Here is a 21,075-nt window from a genome sequence, read left to right as displayed (position 1 = left end):
TTATGCTGAGGTATATAATTTGCATCTCTCCTACTATATTTTCTGTGTCCACAGAGAAGCTGATATTGGAGTTTGCATTCAGGATTGGTGAAGGAATTAATTGTGGAATTTATTACAATTCTGAAATTGTTCTTGGTGGTGCAATTTTTTTGCAATAAATATCCAGTGGTCATTTGGCAATCCACATGGGGGGTTTTTGGTTCGATTTGATGCTGAAGAGGTTGGACGCCATATCTCCAACACTTGTGGGCTATAGTTTAAAAGCCTTAGAGCCATTTCTTTGGTTTGAGATCCCATTTGCAGCCCAACGTTTATCATTTTTGGGCCTTCAATTTATTGTCTATGCCCTACTATTGTATTAGACCTAGCATTTCACTGTTGGAGGGATCGGCAATCAGTTTGGTGAGTTGCTATTGCAATTTGAAGGACCTGTGATTTTGGATTGTGCTGATTTATTCATTTCTAGGTCAGTACAATTTGAGTTATTGGGATTGCCAAGCTATGTATTGCAATCATAACCAGGTTCTATTTGGAAATTGAATAAGTTTAATGCAAACATTATTGTTCTAGCTATTTTCTGGTGGCAAATAAAATTCTGGAAATTCTGACAGCTGTGTTATTTTGTAAAGGTTATCACTTGCAATTAGTTCCAATATTTTGATATTCAGTGTATGAGTTTAAAATGCAAAGCAATAAATTCGATTAGATGAAAGACTTATAATTAAAGATTGTTTGTCAAAGGGAGTGCTGGAATTAGGGAATTGTTGAGAAGATGAAACAAGCTCCCTTAATGGGTTGTTTCATTGGTGAATGGAGGAATATGAAGTCTTGTATCCAAGGTTTTATATGTCGGAGATAAAAGAAGGGGGCATGGAAGAAGACACTTTCCTCCCAAGTACGTTGAATACAAAGGTTTAATGAGAGTGGATGCTGTATGAACTCATCGGCTTGAGAGGGATAAGGTGGTCAAGTACGAGGAGCTGAACATAAAAAAGATAAATTTGGGAGAGAAAGACAATTTGAAGGTGATTATTGTCGAGAAGACTTGGACCTTGTACTTGAGACAACGACATTCAACATATTCTTGGAGTACAAAGATATCTTTTCCTGGACATACAAGGATTTGAAAGGAATATTACTAGAATTGTGTGTCTATATGGATTTTTAGATGTCTTAACGTGGTCAGTATTAGTGACCCCTTTCCAATCCAATTCACTTACGACATATTGGAGGTGGTGGGGGCATGAAATTTACTCATTGATGGATGGGTTTTTTGGGTACAATCAAATGGTGATAGTTGAAGTCAAATTAAAAACTATGTTTGTGGTTGGAGATGGAGTGTACGTGTACCAACATATGCCATTTCGGTTGTTCAACTCCCTTGTAATGTTTAAAAAAAAATTATTACACATTTGTGAAAATGCTAGTGGGCAACTTCAAAGCCTTTCTAGATGATTGGTCTAACTATAGCGGGGCAGACACCCACCTCATGACACTAAAAGAATGCGTAGAAAGACTTTGGAGGGCATGAATGATGCTTAAGCTGAAGAAGTGTTGCTTTATGGTATTTGTAGGGTAAGTTATTGGATCACATAGTATGGAAGGATTGCAAACAAACCTAGACAAGAGAGGGATCATCATCTAGATGAAGAGTCTGAAGTATGTGATAGGAGGAAAACCCTTCCTTGGACACTTCAGATGCTATTGACTATTTTTTCCTAGACATCATTTCTATTAGATAGGCTCACAAGGAAGGGTGAATTGTTTGTGTGCAATTAGAATGGGTTGGAGCATTCAAGGACCTCAATTCTAGATTATTGAGTTTACTAATCTTGGCATATCATAGTTGGGACAAGGAATTCCATGCTCATGTGGACACTTCTAACTATGCCATCGACGTCACACTCGTACAAGTTGGTGGAGAGGAGTTGGATCATCCCACATTCTTTACTAGGTGTGTTCTCTTAAGGGCTGAACTAAACTACATTACAACAAAGAGGGAAGCATTCAACATGGTATAATTCCTACAAAAGTTCCAATACTACCAAGTTACCACATCTTTCAAATATTTATGTGGACCATTAGGTGTTGTATTTCTTGACAAACAAACTAATCATTGGCCTATATCTATCCACCACTTCCAAATTCCTGCAGGACATAAGTGAAAGAAGGGATCTAGCCTTGAAAAGCAAGACTTTCCAACTCATCACTGGGCTGTTGTATAAAGCGGGGTCGGACCAAGTGTCCCCAAAATGTGTAATACAAGAGATACTAGGGGTGCTAAAAGAGTCATACGAGAGGTTAGCAAGAGGTCACATGGAGCGAGATGCTAGTGTACACAAAGTAGTATTGATAGGATTGTTTTGGTTGATGTTGCATGCGGATGCCCTAGAGTGCCTATTGGGATATGATACCTTTAGAGGGCAAGCAAAATTTTAAAATGGGATATTATGCATTTTTTCCCTTTGCAGCCACAAGAATTATTGGAGATGTGAGGTGTAAACATTGTCAAACCATTGATAGTGAGTAACATGTGTCGCTGCTAGTACATTGTAGTGGTTACAATTTTTTTTACAAGATGGTCAGAGGCAAGGGCAATATGAGATAACTTCGTACTCAGTACGACAAGATTCTTGTAAGAAGAACTTGTGACCCAATTTGTTATACCCATCCAAATCACAAATGACCTAGGGGTACATTTCGTGAACTAATGCATGTGGACGATGACAGTGGAATTTAGGACAACCTGTCAAATTCGTACTACCCGAAAGCTAATGGCCAAGATGATTCAATAACATTTTGACGTCAATATCATACAAGACATGCATAGTGGAACAAGAGGATTGGGACGAAAGGCTTTCTACCATACTATGGGCATACTATATTGCGGATTAAGGTGGCTACACAATACACACCCTTCTAGTTGATGAAAAATGAGCAAAAAGTATGGTGTTGGTAGAGTATGTTGTACGAAATTTGAGAATTACTGTAGAAAATTGGCTTTTGATTAGTGAAAGCTTGGATGGATGCTTCTTTAACTTCACAATGCTGGATTAATGATGTATGATAACACAATGGGTAATAGAGTTTGCCTGGTGTAGATACAAGTTTTGCCACAACAAACATCTGCTTCAAATGAATATTTGGCCTAGGTAGTTGGTACTTAAGCATAATAAACTTCTAGCCAAGAAGTTTTGAGTTCATTGGTTTGGACTATATAAAGTAAATGAAGTGGGATTAAATGGTGCAGTTTAACTATCAACTTTGGATATTAATCCCATTAGGGATCTTGTGAATGACACAAAGCTCAAAATTTGTAGAGAAAATGACCAAATATAGCAATCAATGTGTTGGGGTTCATAATAAGAGGAGATTGGACAACTGGATGCAATCAAGAGATTGAAGAAGATCTAGTTATCATGGTAGGGACCATATAGACTAGACCTAGATTGCGCCAAACCTATGATGGTGTCGGACGGGTTGTTCAGAAGGAAACATGTCGAAGGTATCACCGTTCTTAGAGTGCATAAGCAACTCACAAATGCACTAAATTGTTCACCTATGTTATGGGTGTGGATAAATGGCTATTAGAAGTGTAAGACGCCCTATGAAGGAAGATGTGAAGGATGTGGCATATCATATTGATAAGTAAGTAAAGGAGAAACACAAGATGGAGCAAACAACTAAGGAGGTTTGAGAGTAGGGTTCGGAGGAGGAAGTTGATCCAGTCTCAGACATGCTTAGAGGCGGTCATAAAAATGAACCACCTATTGATTGTAGGAGGGGATGACTATGTTGATCACATAATCCTAAAATACATCGAAGAAGGAACGGAACCTTACATGCCTACCCCAATGTGCTTTTGAGGGTAGTACCGAATCTTGCCAAACCCCCAATGATAAATTTAAATGCAGTATGGTACCTTAAGTATGGTGGACATTATGTGGATGGAGTTATAAGGGTATTGGCCCAACATCTATAGGTGGACATGATATTTTACCTTGAATACATGGGAAGTTGTTGCGAGAATGAGTGTTGCAAGACACCTCCGAAAACTTATATGTGGTAGAATGCATTAGAAGTCAAGAGTACTTCACTTGATTTTTGTTTGGAAGAAGTTAATGTTTCATTCTGTACATGGGATGAAAAGATATATCACTGTGCCAATTTTCTATGTTATGTGCTTTATCTGAATCAGTATGCTTTTCGTGTCCTCTTTATATTTTGATTTGCTATGAATGTTAAACACCTGCCTCAAAAGTAGTAAACAAACACATACAAGCACTCTTCGAACAATCTTAGGAGCTATGTTGATTTTGTTTCAACTGTTTTTCTAGTTACCCTTTATAAATTAAAGAGCCATAGAAGGTAGTTGTTCAAGAATTATCACATTTATATGATAACATCTATGTCATATTTCGTAGACATAGTCTGATCTATATTTCCTATTAATCCTATATCATCAATATAGTTGCTCAATAATCTAATAAATTTGATTCTTGTTGATTGAATAATAAAGACTTGAATGCTGATTTGAATGATTAAATAAATTTAATAATAGGAACTTATGCTCTAACATTGCTGCTTGCTATTCTCTATGCATACAAATCTTTCTTTTATATGCTAAACAAAGAGTTAGAAAGCTATACCCAATGTATGCGAAGCATGTAATGATTCTTTGATATATGTGACGGAATAATGCTTAACATTGTCTCTTATGAGCATGGGTAGTCTATTTAAAGAATCATTACATTGACATGCTCATAGTGGTGAAGGAACATGACTTTCTTTGGAGCTCCCTATCTCATTTATTCATATATTTGGTATTTCCATGTCTCATCACATAAGATTATTTATCAAGAATTAAGTACACTAATATTGGGTCAATATAACAACCAATGTTTCACTAGTGGTTACCTTTAAGAGCCTGTCTATATTAACGACTAATGTTTCGCTAGTGGTTATTTTTAAAAACCTATCTTTCATAAGCATGAATGTTGGATTAAACTCTTTTTGTATCTAGAGGATGCTGATTAGGGTGAGGTATCAAAACTTCCTGGAGATCATTCATCCTAGTTATGCTTTTCCTTGAGACTCTTAACCACAAAGTTCTCCTCATAACAAGCACTTTTAGCTTGCCTATATTCAATGTTAAGTGCTATTGTTCTTGGCTTGTAGTGTTCAAATTTAGGTGTATTGATTCAAGTTATTTGAGAGAAAACTTGAATTTTTTTGCTTCGGTTTAGGTGGTGCCCATTTTCTTCCCACACCAGCTTTTCTTAGTTTTTTCCCGAAAATGGATAATTCTTTTCGTTTTCTTAACAGATAAAAGCCACATACCCAAGGTGTCCTTTAGTACAATTGTAACATCTAACAAAGATATCTTAATAATAATTGTTCTGAGTTTTAATTTGGGACATACTTTAACTATGATAGATTTCAATATTCCATATTTGTCTTCATCCTCACATAAATGGATAATCTTTCCCCTGTTGTTTCTTTGTCTAGTTCTTGGAATTCTGCTAAGATTTTTTTATCATCTCAAGGATTTAATTTCAGACCAATGTTCTCTAGTGCTCCCTTCAGACTTTGCGACAAGAGACTAATTGGTTTCCGTGGATTCTATATGTCTAGTGGTTGTATTGGACATTGACAGGTCGATCATTTGGTGCAACGACAACCACACTTGTAATAGATGGTGTTAGAGCTTGGTCATAGGTTTGAGTCCACAAGAGTAACATTGAAGGGGAGATTGTTGGCAAAATGTTCAGTGCTCCCTTTGAGATTTGTGGTAAGGGACTAATCGCCTCCTGTGGATTCTATAAATCTAGTGGTTGTATCGAGCATTCACAGGTCAAACTTTTGGTGCAACGACAATCGCACTTGCTACATTTTCTTCTCTCAAACTCTTCTGGATAAAAGATAAGGCATCACCATTTAATGTCCAGTTTGGTATTCTTGAACACACATGGTCCACCGATTAATGTCGATTTATAAACCAAACGGACCAATTCAAGTAAAAAAAATCATGTCAAGAGGAATCAAAATTGCAATGGATAGTGTTCACACCAATTTTGGCTTGCTTATTCCAGAACTTTACTGACAGTGAGCCACAGCTTTGAATTGAGTAGAGAGGCTCTGCATTTAGGAGTGCACCCAATCCCATTCTGTCTTCTCAATCAGGAAAAGGAATTTGATACATCCACTGGGGTGTCATCATTTTTCCTTTTGCAGTCTTCCCTCAGTCAACAGGGTGGTTCTCTTTTTCTTTGCATGCATCAATTATTTTCCTCACTCTTTTTTTTTTTTTTTTGAATTCTGCTTCTTTCCTTTGACCTTCATGCCTGTCTGCACCGTCTTTATTAGAAGCATAAATGTTTGATCATAAAAGTTTCAAGTCTCTTTGCCCTTATAGGGTTTGTCTTCTCTGGTTTATTAGAGTAATACTTAGCTTTTAGTGTTGATTTGAGTATTTTATTTACTTTAATTGGCAGCTTTCTATTTCTGTAAGCCAATTGCCTCTATAAGGAGTATTCCTCTGCTTTGTTTAAAACAACAATTAAGTATCATTTCATTGTTTGGGTTTTGGTGCCGGTCAATTTTGACTTCTGATTTAGAGTTTGATCAACTTAGCTTCTTCACTTCATGTTTACATTCTATTTATGATTTTTTTGTATGCAGATCTTTAAACTCTTTTAATATAAACATGCAGGAGTTGGAGAAGCTGTCACTAAAATTCAGTGACAATGTATTGGATGCAACCAAAAGATTTGAAAAGCTAATAACTGACAAGAGGGAAATTGAAGGATTGCCAGCTACTGCTCTAGGTCTGGCTGCTCAATCAGCAAAGTCAAAGGTATTTTACCGGTCAGTTTACCTTTTGGCTTTTATTTGACTTCAGTATTGCAGGAACATGAAAGATATATGTTTTCATAACCTTTATTGTTGGTTTGCATATACCTTGTTTCTTCTTTGGACACAATTAAAGTGCATTTCTGCTGTTTAATTGAATGGTCTACTATGGATGCTATTATCTCATATGCAAGAAGATCCTAAACCACCATATTATTTACACACACAAACTAATTTCCTAATAACACAAATGTTGCCACCTCATATGCAAGAAGATTCTTAATCACCTTGTTTTAATACAAAAGCAAACTAATCTACAAAACAAGTGTTTCCAGTTATACATTTGCAGTAAATTGTCCTCACATAATTTGGTATCCAGGGGCATGAAGCTGCAACTGCTGAGAATGGTCCATGGATTATTACATTAGACTATCCGAGCTACCAGCCTGTCATGCAGCATGTACGCAATCGCGGTCTCCGTGAGGAGCTATATCGTGCCTTTTTAACACGTGCTTCTAGTGGAGAGTTAGATAATACCTCAGTTATTGATAGGATATTGAAACTTCGAGCAGAGAAAGCTAAAATGCTTGGATACAAGAATTATGCAGAGGTAAGCTGGATGGATTTTTGGTTTATCAATCTTTTGTCAATCCATCTTAATTATCAGTGTGTATTTTATTGAAATATCATATCCTTTTTGTAGGTAAGCATGGCCAGGAAAATGGCAACTGTTGAGAAAGCAGAAGAGCTCTTAGAACGGCTTCGCAGTGCTTCGTGGGATCCAGCTGTGCAAGGTATAATAATTGATTTTAGATTCAGTTTCAAGGTTCAAAGTTCAAGATTCTCCAGTTCGGAGGGTCAGATGCATGGTTCAGAATTGCAAGTCTTTCCGAAGTTCGAGTTCAGGGTTCAAAGTTCGGAATGCAAATTCAAGTTCAGGTCCATCTCAAAGACATGATTATCATTGCAGTTCATATTTGAGTTCTGCTAGTCCAAGAGTATAGGTTCCAAAATAGAGTTTGAATATTCAAATTGAAGAAAATGGACTTAGTATCATCGATTTAGAATCACATGTTTTAAGTTTCATATCTCAAGCAAAAGAGTCTCATTGACTTATATAGACCTAGTTGTTGGTTCCATGCAGTTAAAGGGGGAAGTAACATTTTTGAAGTGAGAAGCATCTCTCAATGAACCGGTCCTCGGGATGATATGACCCCTCTCGTCAGTGTTAATTATCCAGATAAGTCATACTATACTCATTGGCGAGCATCTTCATTGTTCATTATAATCAAAGGCTATTGGTTCCACATATGTGTATTTAGGAAATAGAAACGAAGGGGTTAAAAGTTCGAAAGTGCAAATTCAAATTGCCAAAGCTTCTCCTCATCATCTTTGTATCCTAGAACGTGGCATGAATAAACAATTTTGATTATATAAGGCTTCTCTAATCGTGCCCAAACCCATATTGTGGCACTTCCATTCCCCCAACGTGAAGACGAACACTATACATGCAGAATATGGCTCTGATAGAAGGATTAGATTCATTGGTGACGATGAGTGGTTGGCCCAAGTGTTTGATGCAATGCATCGATTCCCAAAGTCTAATTTGGTATATAAGCCACGGTCTTAATGCAACATATTGGGTATTGATAAACTTGTTGTCTATAGAGAGATAGTTGTGATGATAAACATATATTTGCCTAAGCTCGTGGAGATGGCGTCCATCGGCATGAGCACAATCTAAAGGAAAGAAATAGCAGTCAATTACATGGCAAGCAGCCATGCTTTGAGATGCAAATAAGCTAGGCGAAAGTAGAAAAGGGTTAACATGTTCACGCATGCACTCTATGCAAGTAAATTGTTGGACAATATGGTTGATTCCTTCAAGGAAGGCCATGGGTTCCTTTTTGTTTATCGTATAGGGTAAAAGGATACTTATCGCATGTAGTACAGTAAGATATAACACATAACAAATACTTTATTCATATAATTAATATGCACTCCAATGCTTACAATATGATTATGATGATTACAATGATTACGGTGATCCTCCAAAGTCCCTTTTGGACGATGTACATATACTTTCCTGAAGAGGTGACTCAACCGTCACACGCGCTTTCGGATACAATTCTACCTGTCGGCTACAATATAGAATTTACCGACAAGATTATCCCCTCAAAAAGAAAAGTCGTCTCCGGACAACAAGTACAAAATTACCAAGAGATTAACAAATGGAATACATTAACTGTGATTAACTATAAGAGGATACATCTTTTTCCTTCACATCACATTCACATTCCTCCCGTGCCTGCACCAAACTGGTCTCCAAAACACGTTGCATTTGTAACCTCTGCTAACACAATACTGTCACCTTAGCCAATCTAACTTTGGTAGCCACTCGTGCCGCCTTCTCTACTTCCAACGCCTGGGTACACTGAGCTAAGTGTCACTCTACTGCCTCCAACTGGATGGTCAAGTCCTCCCAAGCTCTCTATGCATCCACCAAGACAGCCTCAAGTCCAACCAACACCTACTCCAAGTGCCTCAAAGCATAGCATCCCTCCCGAAAGGCTTGCTCCAGTGCTCTCTCCACCTGTCGCACATAGACACTATGCCTGCAGCATCTTCAAGTCTCATCTACTGGTCACACTTCCCACGACTAATAATTGAAGTGACTAGTGTTGCGATACAAGGCAGGGTCGAGGAGCAGCGCCCCCACCGCCAAGACCAAATTAGCACTCTCAAACCCACACAAAAGTCCATGAAACACACCATTTTTTTGATTTTCTTTCGATCCCATGCTCTTTCTGCCGATTGCTTATGTTTTCTTCACTACCTGTTTATGTCTTTCCCTTCGATACCATACATTATTCATTATGAACATTTTTGATGTTTCATTGTTTTTTTTAAAACCTCTTGTCACCCTTCTTCTATATCTTACAATGGTCGTGTTTCAAGTGCTCCCTTTTCTGTCTGAGTTGTATGGCCATATGGCAGTCCTTCTAGTTCGTACTGTGTTGTGAAGTTTTCACATCATTGCCCCAAAATTTTTGGGGACCCCCTTTTTTGATCACCTTGGCAATAATTTTTTGAAGTCCAAAAATTTCCGATTTTAGAAAATTTTACATCTTGGACACCTTCGGGCTAGGAGAGATGGGTTAGATTTATTTTTCACCTTGTTTTAGCTTGATCTTTTGGAACTGGCAACTTTGTCCTTAAGCCAAACAAACTTCAAAGGCAACATTTTCTCGAGAATTTGGACTATACTTGGGAAGATAGAATTACAAAATTTTGGACTTAGATGGTTTTTAATTTGAAAATAGGATGTAATTATATAACCTTTAGCTTGAAAATAGGATGTGATTATATAACCTTTAGCATTTTCAAAATAACTTTGTTTAGATTTAATTGTTTCAGAAATTTTTTAATTTGTGGTTAAAAATTAATTTTGTGATGGTGAAATCAAATTGGAAAATCAATTTTAGATTCCAGAAAAATGATTTATTTTTGTTAAAAAAAAAATTGTATTGCAAAATCGATTTTCAATTAAATTGCAAAAAGTGGCATTAAATAGGTTAAATTTGCCTTGAAGATTTTAAAATCTTAAAAAAAGAAAAAGAAATTAGTGATTAAAATTGAAACAATTGATTTTGGCTTGCCAAATCCAATTTTAAATGATATTTTAATTACTAAAACGTCATTAAATGAAATTGTTTAGCATCTCCAAGGCTTTATTAATTTTATTTTTGCAATTTTGGTCTTAGCTGGCAATTAAAAATGCAAAATTCATTAAGGCAAAATTAATTTTTACCTTGGCATTTAATTTGGGCCATGATTGAAGGCACTATTAAATTTTTTCTCTTCTATAAGTGCAAGTCGGCTGGCTCGGAGCAGCCTTATTCCATTTTGACAATTTTTTCTTTGCAAAGGGAGAACATTATCAGACTTTGCGATTTTTGAAGGAGCAGATTTGTGTGCTTGAAGCAGATTTCAAGGCCTTAGTGAATTGTTTCTAGGGTAGAATTTTCCATGTTTGGTGATTTTTGAAGGCAGATCTGCACTTCTTGGCGATTTCTTCCTAGGTCTGATTTTCTTGGGCTGTGATTTTTGCCCTAGGCAAAATTTGTGGAGGTTTGATTTTCTTGAGTTGGGATTTTGCATTAGATTTTGACATTATTATTTGGTAGAGGAAACATATGATTGAAGTCTGAGTTATTTTTGGCACATGCATGGGCAATTTCAAGTGGATAAAAATTCTGATATCTTCAGCTAAGGCACTAATATTTGCAAGGGGTTTGAAATTCTTAGGTCTGCTCCGAAATTCAAAAGAAAACCCGACTATTGGTAAAGGTAAATTCATTTAGAGTTGAAAGTGATCTTTAAGCGGATTTCACTCTTTTGTTTTTCTCTAATTTTGTTTCTCTTGGTTCTTCTTGCATTCATCATCCACCACTTTATCATCCCATCCTGGGTTGAAGATTGGAGATTGATAAGGGTAGAATCCATGATATGATATTTAAAGAGGCAGAAATAAGCTAGACCACCCTAGGTTGAAGTTGGGAGATATAAATGTAGTCCAACTTAAGGCATGAAGAGGCAGAAATAAGTGGTAGTCCCATCCCTAGGTTGAAGATTGGAGATTGATAAGTGTAGTGATAGGACTTGGCGAGGTAGAAATAAGTTAGAATTCATCGATAGAAGGTTGGAGATCGATAAGGGTAGTCCATATTACTTAGAACAAAGGGGCAAAAATAAGTGTTTAGGATGGTAGATGTTAGTGCAAGCAAGAACCCTAAGGGAACAAATACTAATAAAGACAAAGAGGATATGATGCCCAAAACCACCTTTTTCTAAAAAATAAGGCGAATTACCGATACCAATATCGGTATAGTAAACAGGATACAGTTGAGAGACAAACGATGGATCAGGTTGCCAAGTTCTACCAGGATAATCAAGATGCCTACTTCACTTTCATAGAACAGAATTGGGTACATGAATGCAAGAAGGGAATCACTAGATCATCGAGGCTCACAGTGGCAGACTTCAAATCAGAGTATGGCGACCTCATTGTGCTGCTCAGCCGGATCATGGGCCTAGCTCAAGGTATGCAATTCGAAAACTGGATGTACTTCTTTATTGATGAAATTGCAAATGAAAAGGACAAATTTGATTGGGCTAGAATTATAAGTGAAAATCTAGAATTACAACTTAGGGCAGTGCAAAACTAGAAGCAATTCCACATGCGGTCTTAGCCCTTTCTATTTGATTGCAAGTTGGCAAAGGTTGAAGTGTGAGCTCTGGTGAAGAATGAAATCCGGCGAAGGGCGAATTTGATTGAAGATTGAGATTCAAGAAGCTCCGCAATTTCAAGAAAGAGCAGATTAGTAGAAGGGGTTTGAAAATATTTGAGGCCGGGCAAGGCTTGGCTATTCGTGTAAGCTAGCTTGGTTGGATTCGAACGGGAAGGTGGGAAGACCAGGAACGTTAAGGAAGGAAAGGATGATGGGAGAGGTTAAGTTCAATTTCAAGGTAGTGGCCGAGAGCAAGGCTCTAGAGTTGTAAAGAAGTTCACATCCAGGGGAGCCATGAGGTCAAGGCAAGATTACCCCAAGTGCGTGAAGACCTCATCCTTTTAGGGTTAGGTTATCAAGTTTGAGCAAGTTCGAGTGGTTATGAGAAAGTTTCTAAGGACAAGCTCAAGCATCCAAGGCTTCAGCTTATCTCAAGGATTGAATAAATTTATAAGATAAGGTTGATGAGGTGGCACTTTCATGTGCATGCAATCAAATCATGCCAAGTGTCCTATGTTCTCATTGGTTGACAAATTATTTTAATTTTCTCATTGGCCCACAAAGTTGATGCCCTTATGTAATTGGTTGAATAATGGTAACCCAATTAGGGTTTGTAAGATATAATCTTGGCCCTTGATTTTGCCTCTTAATCTCGGCCATTCATTGTAATTTGGAGCCTCTATATAAAGCCATTTTGCTCTCATTTGTGGGAGAGTTGTGTTGGAGAATTGTTGCCAAAATACTATCAAAATTGTTCTCTATTCATTATTGTGGCTTGCATGGTGGATATACATGATCATTTTGGTGTATTGCATGGTTCTTCTCATCTCTCAAGTTAAAGTAGGATTTCATTTCATGTTGTTAGAGTAGAAGTAGATGGCTAATTGTATGGCGATGTTAGTGAATGTTTGATAGGCACCTATATACTAGGCCACTAGCATCCTAGCGGCTTGTTAGGAAGCCTTGTGTGGCAATCTAGTCCAATTGCTCCTAAGTTCTACATGCATATCATCTTTCCGCTTGTACTTCAAGTTGGGTTGGAAGATAGGTGTCAGTGTGAAAATCCTAAGAGTATCCCTTAAAATCATTGCACTGATGGAGGTAGCGCTGCTGGCAAGCTTTCATTTGGTTAGATCCCCATCCATTTCCTAATTTATCCATCCATAGGAGTAGTAGTAGAGCAATAAGCATTTAGTGGTAGGAGTAGTTGGAAGAGAAAGTGATCAAGGAGAAAAGAACGAGTCAAGCAAGCGAAGTACCACCAAGTTATCTTCGAATGAATAACGTAAGCCTGCCTATGTGATTACTAGAAAATCACATCGATATACTGAGTTAGTATCCACAGTTGTAAGGAATATTGGAGTTCTTGCTTATGTCTTCATAAGTATTAACTTTTCAAGAGAGGAATTGAGGACTTGATATTCCGTATCAAGTGTTTAATTGCTATATGTTATGTAGTGGTACAAAACTAACATCAACATACTGCAGTCCTTCCTCCTAGTACGTACGGTCGTCCTTCCTTCCCTGAATGCTTTGGTACGATCTCTCTATCCTTCAATTTGTCATATATTCCACCCAGCTTCGCTTTAGTGCCTCCGAATGGTGACTTTATTAATGTACCTCTATTCGTTTGGTTTCTGTGAATTAGTGGATGACCTTCTATATGTGTTGTACGGTGATCCCTTTGAGTATATCACAGCTTCACTCCGTACGGTGTACAGCCACACGATGTAGTGCTTCTGTCATGGCCGTACGAGAATGATCTATCCTTTATAAGCTTCCTATTGACCGTACGATGCCCTTCCTAGATTGCATAGTATGAGGCCATTCGGACTACCGCACAGTAATTGTGTTTCTTTGTGCCGTACGACCGTGCTATGTCCCTGTCCCCTCCTCTTACTATCTCCCTTGCCGTATGGTGTGTCAGTGGACCACCTGCATGATTTCTGCTGCTTTGCTTGGCCGTACTGTGATCTGTACAAGGCAGAACGGTCCACTACATTCCCCTTTCGTACTTCTTAAACCCGTACGTTTGTACAACCCATATATTTGTGTTTCCTTTGTCCATACGGCTGTAGGGTTTGCTTCTTTTGTGCCTTGGTGGAGTTCTGCATGGTGCTGGTTTTGTTGCACTGCCTTCCTTCTATCGTACGGTTGTCTTTCTTCTTTCACCGTTACTGTACGGTGGTCATTTGTAGTTGCCTCCCTTCTTCAGGTCTTCCTTAATGTTTTCTTTCTTCTGTACGGTTGTATGACTTCCCAAGTTGCACATTTGCCATCCATCCTTATGGTGCACGTTTATTTTATGCTTATATGATTGTGTCGCTTTGCACCGAATTATAATTCCTCTTATTTGTCTATAGCCGTATTATGAAAATTTGCTTAGCTCTATGCATTATTTACATTATCTTAGATATATACATTACTACTTTTTATTCCTTCTTATCCTGTCTCTGAATTGTTCATCTGTACAGGCTCGTTATTTCTTTTATGATAGATTTTTAGCTTCGACCATTTCACTACATTAGGTACTTCCTTCTAGTCGAGTTTCCATAATTTTATTGCCCTATTATCGCGAGCTTCATGAATCTTGTATGGTCCGGCCATTTAACTTTAAATTTGTCTGGTCTGATCTTGTTACGCCCATTATACTTCAAAACTAACTGGACTCGTTGAAATTTATTCAATTTCAATTGCTTGTCATGCCATACTTCTGACCTCTTATGTGTAACCTCCATGGCTGATTGTGCCTGCAGTCATCGCTCATTCAGTTTATTTAAACTATACAATCTTTCTCTTAGGCTTTCCATATCTCCTCGCTTATTTTCAATCGCAATTCTCAAACTTGGTACCATGAATTCCATTGGCTGCCACTCCTTGCCGACAACAACTGTATTCTTGATTCTACAACTTTCACTCTGTACTGCTGAAGTTTTTATTAAGCCCTTCCTCTTTGTTTCTTGTGCAAACCGTACTTTGTGTTTTCCTTGTTGCCAACACCTTTCTACTAAATCTGTGGTGCGGTGTAACCTTTTCTTTCCGTGCAGCTTGTTCACTGTGTACGGTACGGTGGAATCTTTCCTTTTTTTTGGGTTCGTACGGTATGTTCTTCCTCTTGTATTGGCAATATAGTATGTTCTTTCCTTCGGCTTCAGCCGTAACCGCCTTGCCTTCTTTCACTTCTCTGTATTCCTTTGGACATTTATTTTCCTCTCCTTTATTACCTTTGTCGACCCCTAGCATATTACATCTTAGGAAGAGCTTGTAGTCCTCCATCTGCCAATGGAGAAGGCGATTCACCGAGTCCAAGTCATCATCATTAGACCCTCCTTCTAGTCTCAATACTCCCTCTTCATTAGGTTCCATTCTCTTCTTCTCCTCATCATCCCCTCCACCTTCGCCTTCGGAATCCGACGACGCTGCCTCCTCACCTATCATCTGTGTGTGCAAGTCAATTACAAATCTTTGACCTTTGCATTAATGGATAGGGTATTTCGTTTCCAATCATATTCCACCTTCGCTTGTACCAGCCAACCTCGTCCAAGGATGGTGTCATACCCTTTTCTTTTTAACGAAAATGAAATCCAATAAGAATGGTTGAGTTCCGATGGTTAATGGCTACACCATTAGGGTTCCCAACGATTTGATTTTGTGCTGATCTGCAATGAGTAACTAAAATGTAGGTGGCCACAACGTAGGTTGTCCCAACTTTCTCCATATATCCTCAGTTAACACGTTTATGCCTGATCCTCCATCCACAATTGTGTTTGTAAGTACAGTTCCTAGAATACCCATCTCTACTATTGCTAGATGTCTTCTCGTCGTGAGTGCCAATAGCATTGGGTCTGCTGTAGTCATTCTATTGCCATCCTTTCCTGTTTCCTCCGTTGCTTTCTGGAGTGGTGTCATATTCAGAATTGTCGTTCGTAATTGAGGCATTGTAAGAGGAAGGTCATTTAATTTTATAGAAACTTCTATTTGCATTACCTACCTTATCATGTTTTGTTCAGCTAGGTTCCTCTTCGAGGTGTCAGCAGTGTCTTTTGCTTGCAACTTTCCCGTTTTCATCTATTTTTCCAACTCCATTCGTGCTTGCTGTAACCTCTTCTTTTCTTCCTCTATATTAGGGTACTTTGCCTTCTTAGCTTGCTCACGTGTAATGGCTAGTGTTTCCTAATTACATGTTTCGATGCTGAAGAATTCACCCCCTGCTTCAAGCATTTTGAATCTTCGTGGTCTCCCGGACCACACCATCTGTATAACAGTTGTGACGTCTCCTTTGTGGTACAATCTCTGGTGAAGTGCCCCCAGAGTTTGCACGCACGACATTGTATCATTGGCCATCCTTCGAGTAGTACTCTATCCGACTCCAGCCTTCATTGTTATTATTGTTATTATTATTACCACCCCTTCTGCGCCTGTTATTGTTGCGACATTTTCCTGAGGTTGCATCGTTATTGTTTGTGCTCGTTGTTGCTCCGGTAGATATTTCCTGCGTCAGTAGCACCTGCTAATGTCGCTTTATCTTCATATTGAACGGACATTCCTTTGTGGAATGTCTAACAATCTGACAGATATCACAAAATTGTTTACAGTCCGTACACCACAATTCCCCCTTCATTGAGTCAACATTCTTTTTTAGATTTTTAAATTCCTTCATCATCTGTAGCATATCCTTCTGTAATGCTCGAACTTTCTTACTTGATTCTTCGTCGCTACTGCTACTTTCGGATGATGAATCGTCTGAGTCCGATGATTTGTGCTTATTCTTCTTGCTTGTTTTTTGCTCACTCTCCAGATCCATTGTCCGATTATACACATTTGCGTACGATGTTGGAGGTACAATCTTCATTTTTTTCTTCAGTGTCGACTGTAGCCCTTCAACAAACCATTGTTTCTTTAATCCATTAGCCGGTGGAGTCTCCATCTTCCCCACCAACTCTTTTAGCCTTATTGCATATACACGGATCGTTTCATTCTTTCCCTGCTTTGTATTGTATATTTTTGCTACAATTTCGTTATTGTCCCTTAGCAGTCGGAACTCTGTTATGAATTCCTTCCTAACGTCTACCCATGTAGTTAAATTCCGAGGATTGACAATTGTTGCACCCCATAGAGTCGCTGGAAACTATCGGACCTAGTCATCTTGGTCCGTTACATCATTTGACATCCATATTGTTTCACATGTCTTGCAATGTCTGATCAGATCTGCTGTCCCATCACCATTGAACTTTGGCAATTTTTCCTTTGGTCTTGCCATTACTACTTTTTTCTGAAGTGGTTGTGCTTGCTGCGCACCCGCGTTGTTTTGAGCACCCGCATTGTTTTGCAAAACCGCGTTGCTTCAGACAACCAACCTACTTCCAACAACTGCGTTACTTGGTGAGAAAAGATCTTCCTCAAGTGAAGTTTGATTCTTTGCCTGTATCCGTTCATCGAGCAGATTGGGAATGAAGAGTTCACTCCACACTCATGCTCCTTCGGCACTTCGAGCCATGCGAGTTACTTCCCTTCCGTTCGGATTCTCTACCCTTGGCTTATACAAGTTAAGAATCTCCTCCCTTGTCTCTTCCAACAAATTCAATCGCTGTCGAGTCTCTTCTAGCAATTCCTCGACACTCCTTGGTCTGCTAGGTGAATGTATTCCCTCCATCTATGCTCCTTTACCCCCTCGGTGTTCGTTGGTAATCTGCTAAAGCTTCCATCTGCGCTTCGCCTGTTGTGCTAAAATTAAAATTTCCTGTGTTGTGCGTATTTCATCCTTATCTTTTATCTTATTCCTATCCTTCTTAAGTAGATTTGACATTAATCTTCACAACACTTCCTTCGTTCCAAGTTAGACTAGCAACGACGCCAAATATTTACCGTACGGGGTAAAAGGATACTTATCACATGTAGTACAGTAAGATATAACATAGAACAAATACTTTATTCATATATGCAATATGCTCTCCAATGCTTACAATGTGATTATGATGATTACAATGATTATGGTGATCCTCCAAAGTCCCTTCCGGATGGTGTACATATACTTTCCCGAAGGGGTGACTCAATTGTCACATTCCCTTTCGGATATAATTCTACCCATCGGCTACAATATAGAATTTACCGACAACGCCTTTTATATAGAAGATCTTTCTTAATCTTGAGTTACAACAAAGCCATAGTTTCATCATTTACACACAAATTGGCGTGTAAATGTTTGATACAATGTTAGTATGTGAAGATATAAGTTCGTGATAAGATCATGAGGACTCATGATATCACAGATAAGTTGCGAGGAAATCAAGGGTGATTTTCCAAGGCAAGCGGGATCGGTAAGCTCAAATGGAGGCACAACTTCATACATTAGAGGAAAGCATTGATGATATTGACTCCACTACCATTGGCAAATTTTGATACCAAAGACAACTTGAGGAATGTAACCCATGTGTTTGACAAAATAACTATCCAAAAACGGTTTACACTTTGCCAAGGTGTGAGTAGGAGTTGGTGAAATATTGTATGAAGACTAACAGTAAATTGTTAAGTGTGACTCGATGACGAAGGAAGGCTATATTGTAAATGGCATTGCAGTAGATATGTTTGATAGAGTGCTCGAACATATTAAGAACGGTCCATCAAATGATGAAAATACGTGGAAGGCATAAGGAACCATCGAGTTGACCTCTTAAGAAACATGGTCGAATAAAGATATCCCACCTACAATCTATTGACAGTCCTATGAAGATATATGGACATGTGGTGTATTCGGCCAAGGAAATAAGAGCGCGGAGGTCAATTGCAAACTGTTTGGCAAATTGTCAAGAGTTCGACATATTGTAGAGGTCATCGAGATGCAAATTAGAAGGGAATGGTGAAAATAGAGGCAGTAAAAAAAGATCGAATCGGTCTATATGTAGAGAATTCATCATTAGGTAGTGTCACACATGGAAAGTCTAGTAAAGATGTATCAAGTTCCAAGTGTGGGTAACAAATATCATATTGGTGGTAGTAAAGTAAGGAGGGTATGACATTTGGCAATCACTTGGCATGAAAATGTCTCCTCAATGCCACAAAATATCCTATTTTTGAGATGGATGTTAACAATTCGTTGGAGATTGATTATATATTACACATATGTGAAGGCTCTCATGGGATATTAAAGGTGAAAATATTGTTTGAGATATCAATGTGAAAAGTACTCAGAATTCAGTTAGTAAAATTGAACCACATTATCTTGAGGAAGGATTCATGATAAAAGGAGACACTTTAGAATCAGTTACGAGATAACTAAAAAATATGACGGGAGAAGAAGATAAATATGCAAGTCAAAGGCAAAGAGAGGGTTCATCTTTTTGCAGTGGAGAGTCTTGAGGCTGCCACAGGAAGAGGACACATTTTTTAAGTGTCATTGTAATAGACAACAGGGGGGAAGTCTTAATGTTTTTTTTTGTAAAATTGATTGAAGGGGGGCCAAATATGAAATTGTCAAATGCTTAAGAATAAAATGGATTTAGCATATTTGAATCTGTAGGTTCTGGCATGTGGTTTTTTGATTGAAATATATCTGTAGTTGATTTCAATCATTCTTAAATATTGTTTTGTCTAGTATCTTCAAGGTTATGTGTGCATTATAGGTCTTTGGGCTTGATGCTTTCACATTTATAAATGAACGTCAAGATCTCCTTAGCCTTTTCTCTTTAGGAAGATTAGATGAGTGATATGTAGTTCACTTATTTGTTTCTTTCTTATCCTGCAAATCTTATAATCACATTCATTTAATGCTTATGAATGAATGCCAGAAAGCCCTTTTTATCTTTAGGTTAAAGATACACTCTGTTATTTAATTCGTTGTAGATCTTTCTAGGAGGGAGCCGTACCTCTCAATTCAGAGGAAGATTATCAATGCAATGATAATCTATCCAATTGTTAGTTCTGTTTGTTCTTCCTTTTGAGCATTTGAGAGTCGATTAATTTCGTTATCGCAGAAGGACAAATCTGTTCACTAACAGATTTTTTGCGACTCTATTGGGGAGAGAAAGCAAAGTTTCAGTGCTTTCCTTTCCTTGGATATCTGAAGGTACCTCCTTGAGGACAGAGGTTGGTGACTGATCTATTTGGTAAAAGAAGTCTAGTATAAATATGGCCTTGACTATGACTCAATCATGGCAGCCACATTTTGGTCCTTTTGGTTTGCCTCATTTCACAATCATGCATGCCGGATCAAAAAGATACTTTCCTAAGTTTGTCGGAGGAGGTGATTAAGATCCTAACAGCTACATTCGATCATTCAATACAGCCTGTGGAATTCTTTGTGTTTTAGAGGAAGATGTGTATGTTCGCCTATTTTTTAGATCCCTTGTTGTTGATGCTGCTGTTTGGTTTCAGCATTTGGAAGATGGGTGCATCATTGGTAGGAGTGTGTTGGAAAATAAAGTCCTTGCGAGATTTAAACCAGCAGTCGATATGGGCTACCTATTATGCCAACTCTGCAAGATTCAGAAAGGAGAAGATGAAGAGATAAGAAACTTTGTGGATAGATTCCACTAAACTTTGGCAAAGATTCCACAAGTTGACCAGCCCAACCAAGCTAACTTGTTGTCAATATTTATTGCGGCATTACATTTAGAGGTCAAATTCCATCTCAAAAGGAGTAAGGTATGTGATCTTTAAATTGCTAAGCAAGAAGCTATTAGAATTGAAGATGATTTGTTTTTATCCTGTTGGTTTCAACAAAACATATCACAAAAGTCTCAGGTCTGAATTTGAAATTAAAAGATGAGCTTATAGGTGATAAATTTAAGTCCACAATGGATGGTTGTTTTGAGACAGGCGGAGAGAAATTGTACAACAGAGAACCTTTGGTTCATGGTACATCATTGGCTGATGGTAAAATCATTAGTGGAGTAAAATGTGATAAACTTGTGTGGGAAGGTATTTGTCTCTATGA

General features: G+C 38.1%; 1 protein-coding gene across 2 annotated transcripts in view; it reads left to right on the top strand.

Annotated features, from left to right (window-relative positions):
* LOC149551146 (putative cytosolic oligopeptidase A) overlaps positions 1 to 21,075 on the top strand; it is a 251,797-nt gene that overhangs the window by 45,546 nt on the left and 185,176 nt on the right. For both annotated transcript variants that reach the window (XR_016352686.1, XM_089786726.1), the window contains exons 5-7: positions 6,713 to 6,856; positions 7,232 to 7,462; positions 7,556 to 7,646. Coding sequence is in view for 1 of the 2 variants with exons in the window: in XM_089786726.1 (XP_089642852.1) it covers positions 6,713 to 6,856; positions 7,232 to 7,462; positions 7,556 to 7,646 (466 nt within the window). In the remaining variant the exon portion in view is untranslated. The remainder of the gene's footprint in view (positions 1 to 6,712; positions 6,857 to 7,231; positions 7,463 to 7,555; positions 7,647 to 21,075) is intronic.

The sequence above is a fragment of the Cupressus sempervirens genome, chromosome 6, assembly GCF_028749045.1.
Source record: "Cupressus sempervirens isolate cs-2001-9-10 chromosome 6, ASM2874904v1, whole genome shotgun sequence".
NCBI classification, from domain to species: Eukaryota; Viridiplantae; Streptophyta; class Pinopsida; order Cupressales; family Cupressaceae; genus Cupressus; species Cupressus sempervirens.
Note: the sequence above shows the minus strand (reverse complement) of the source record. Positions and strands in the feature narration are given on the sequence as shown.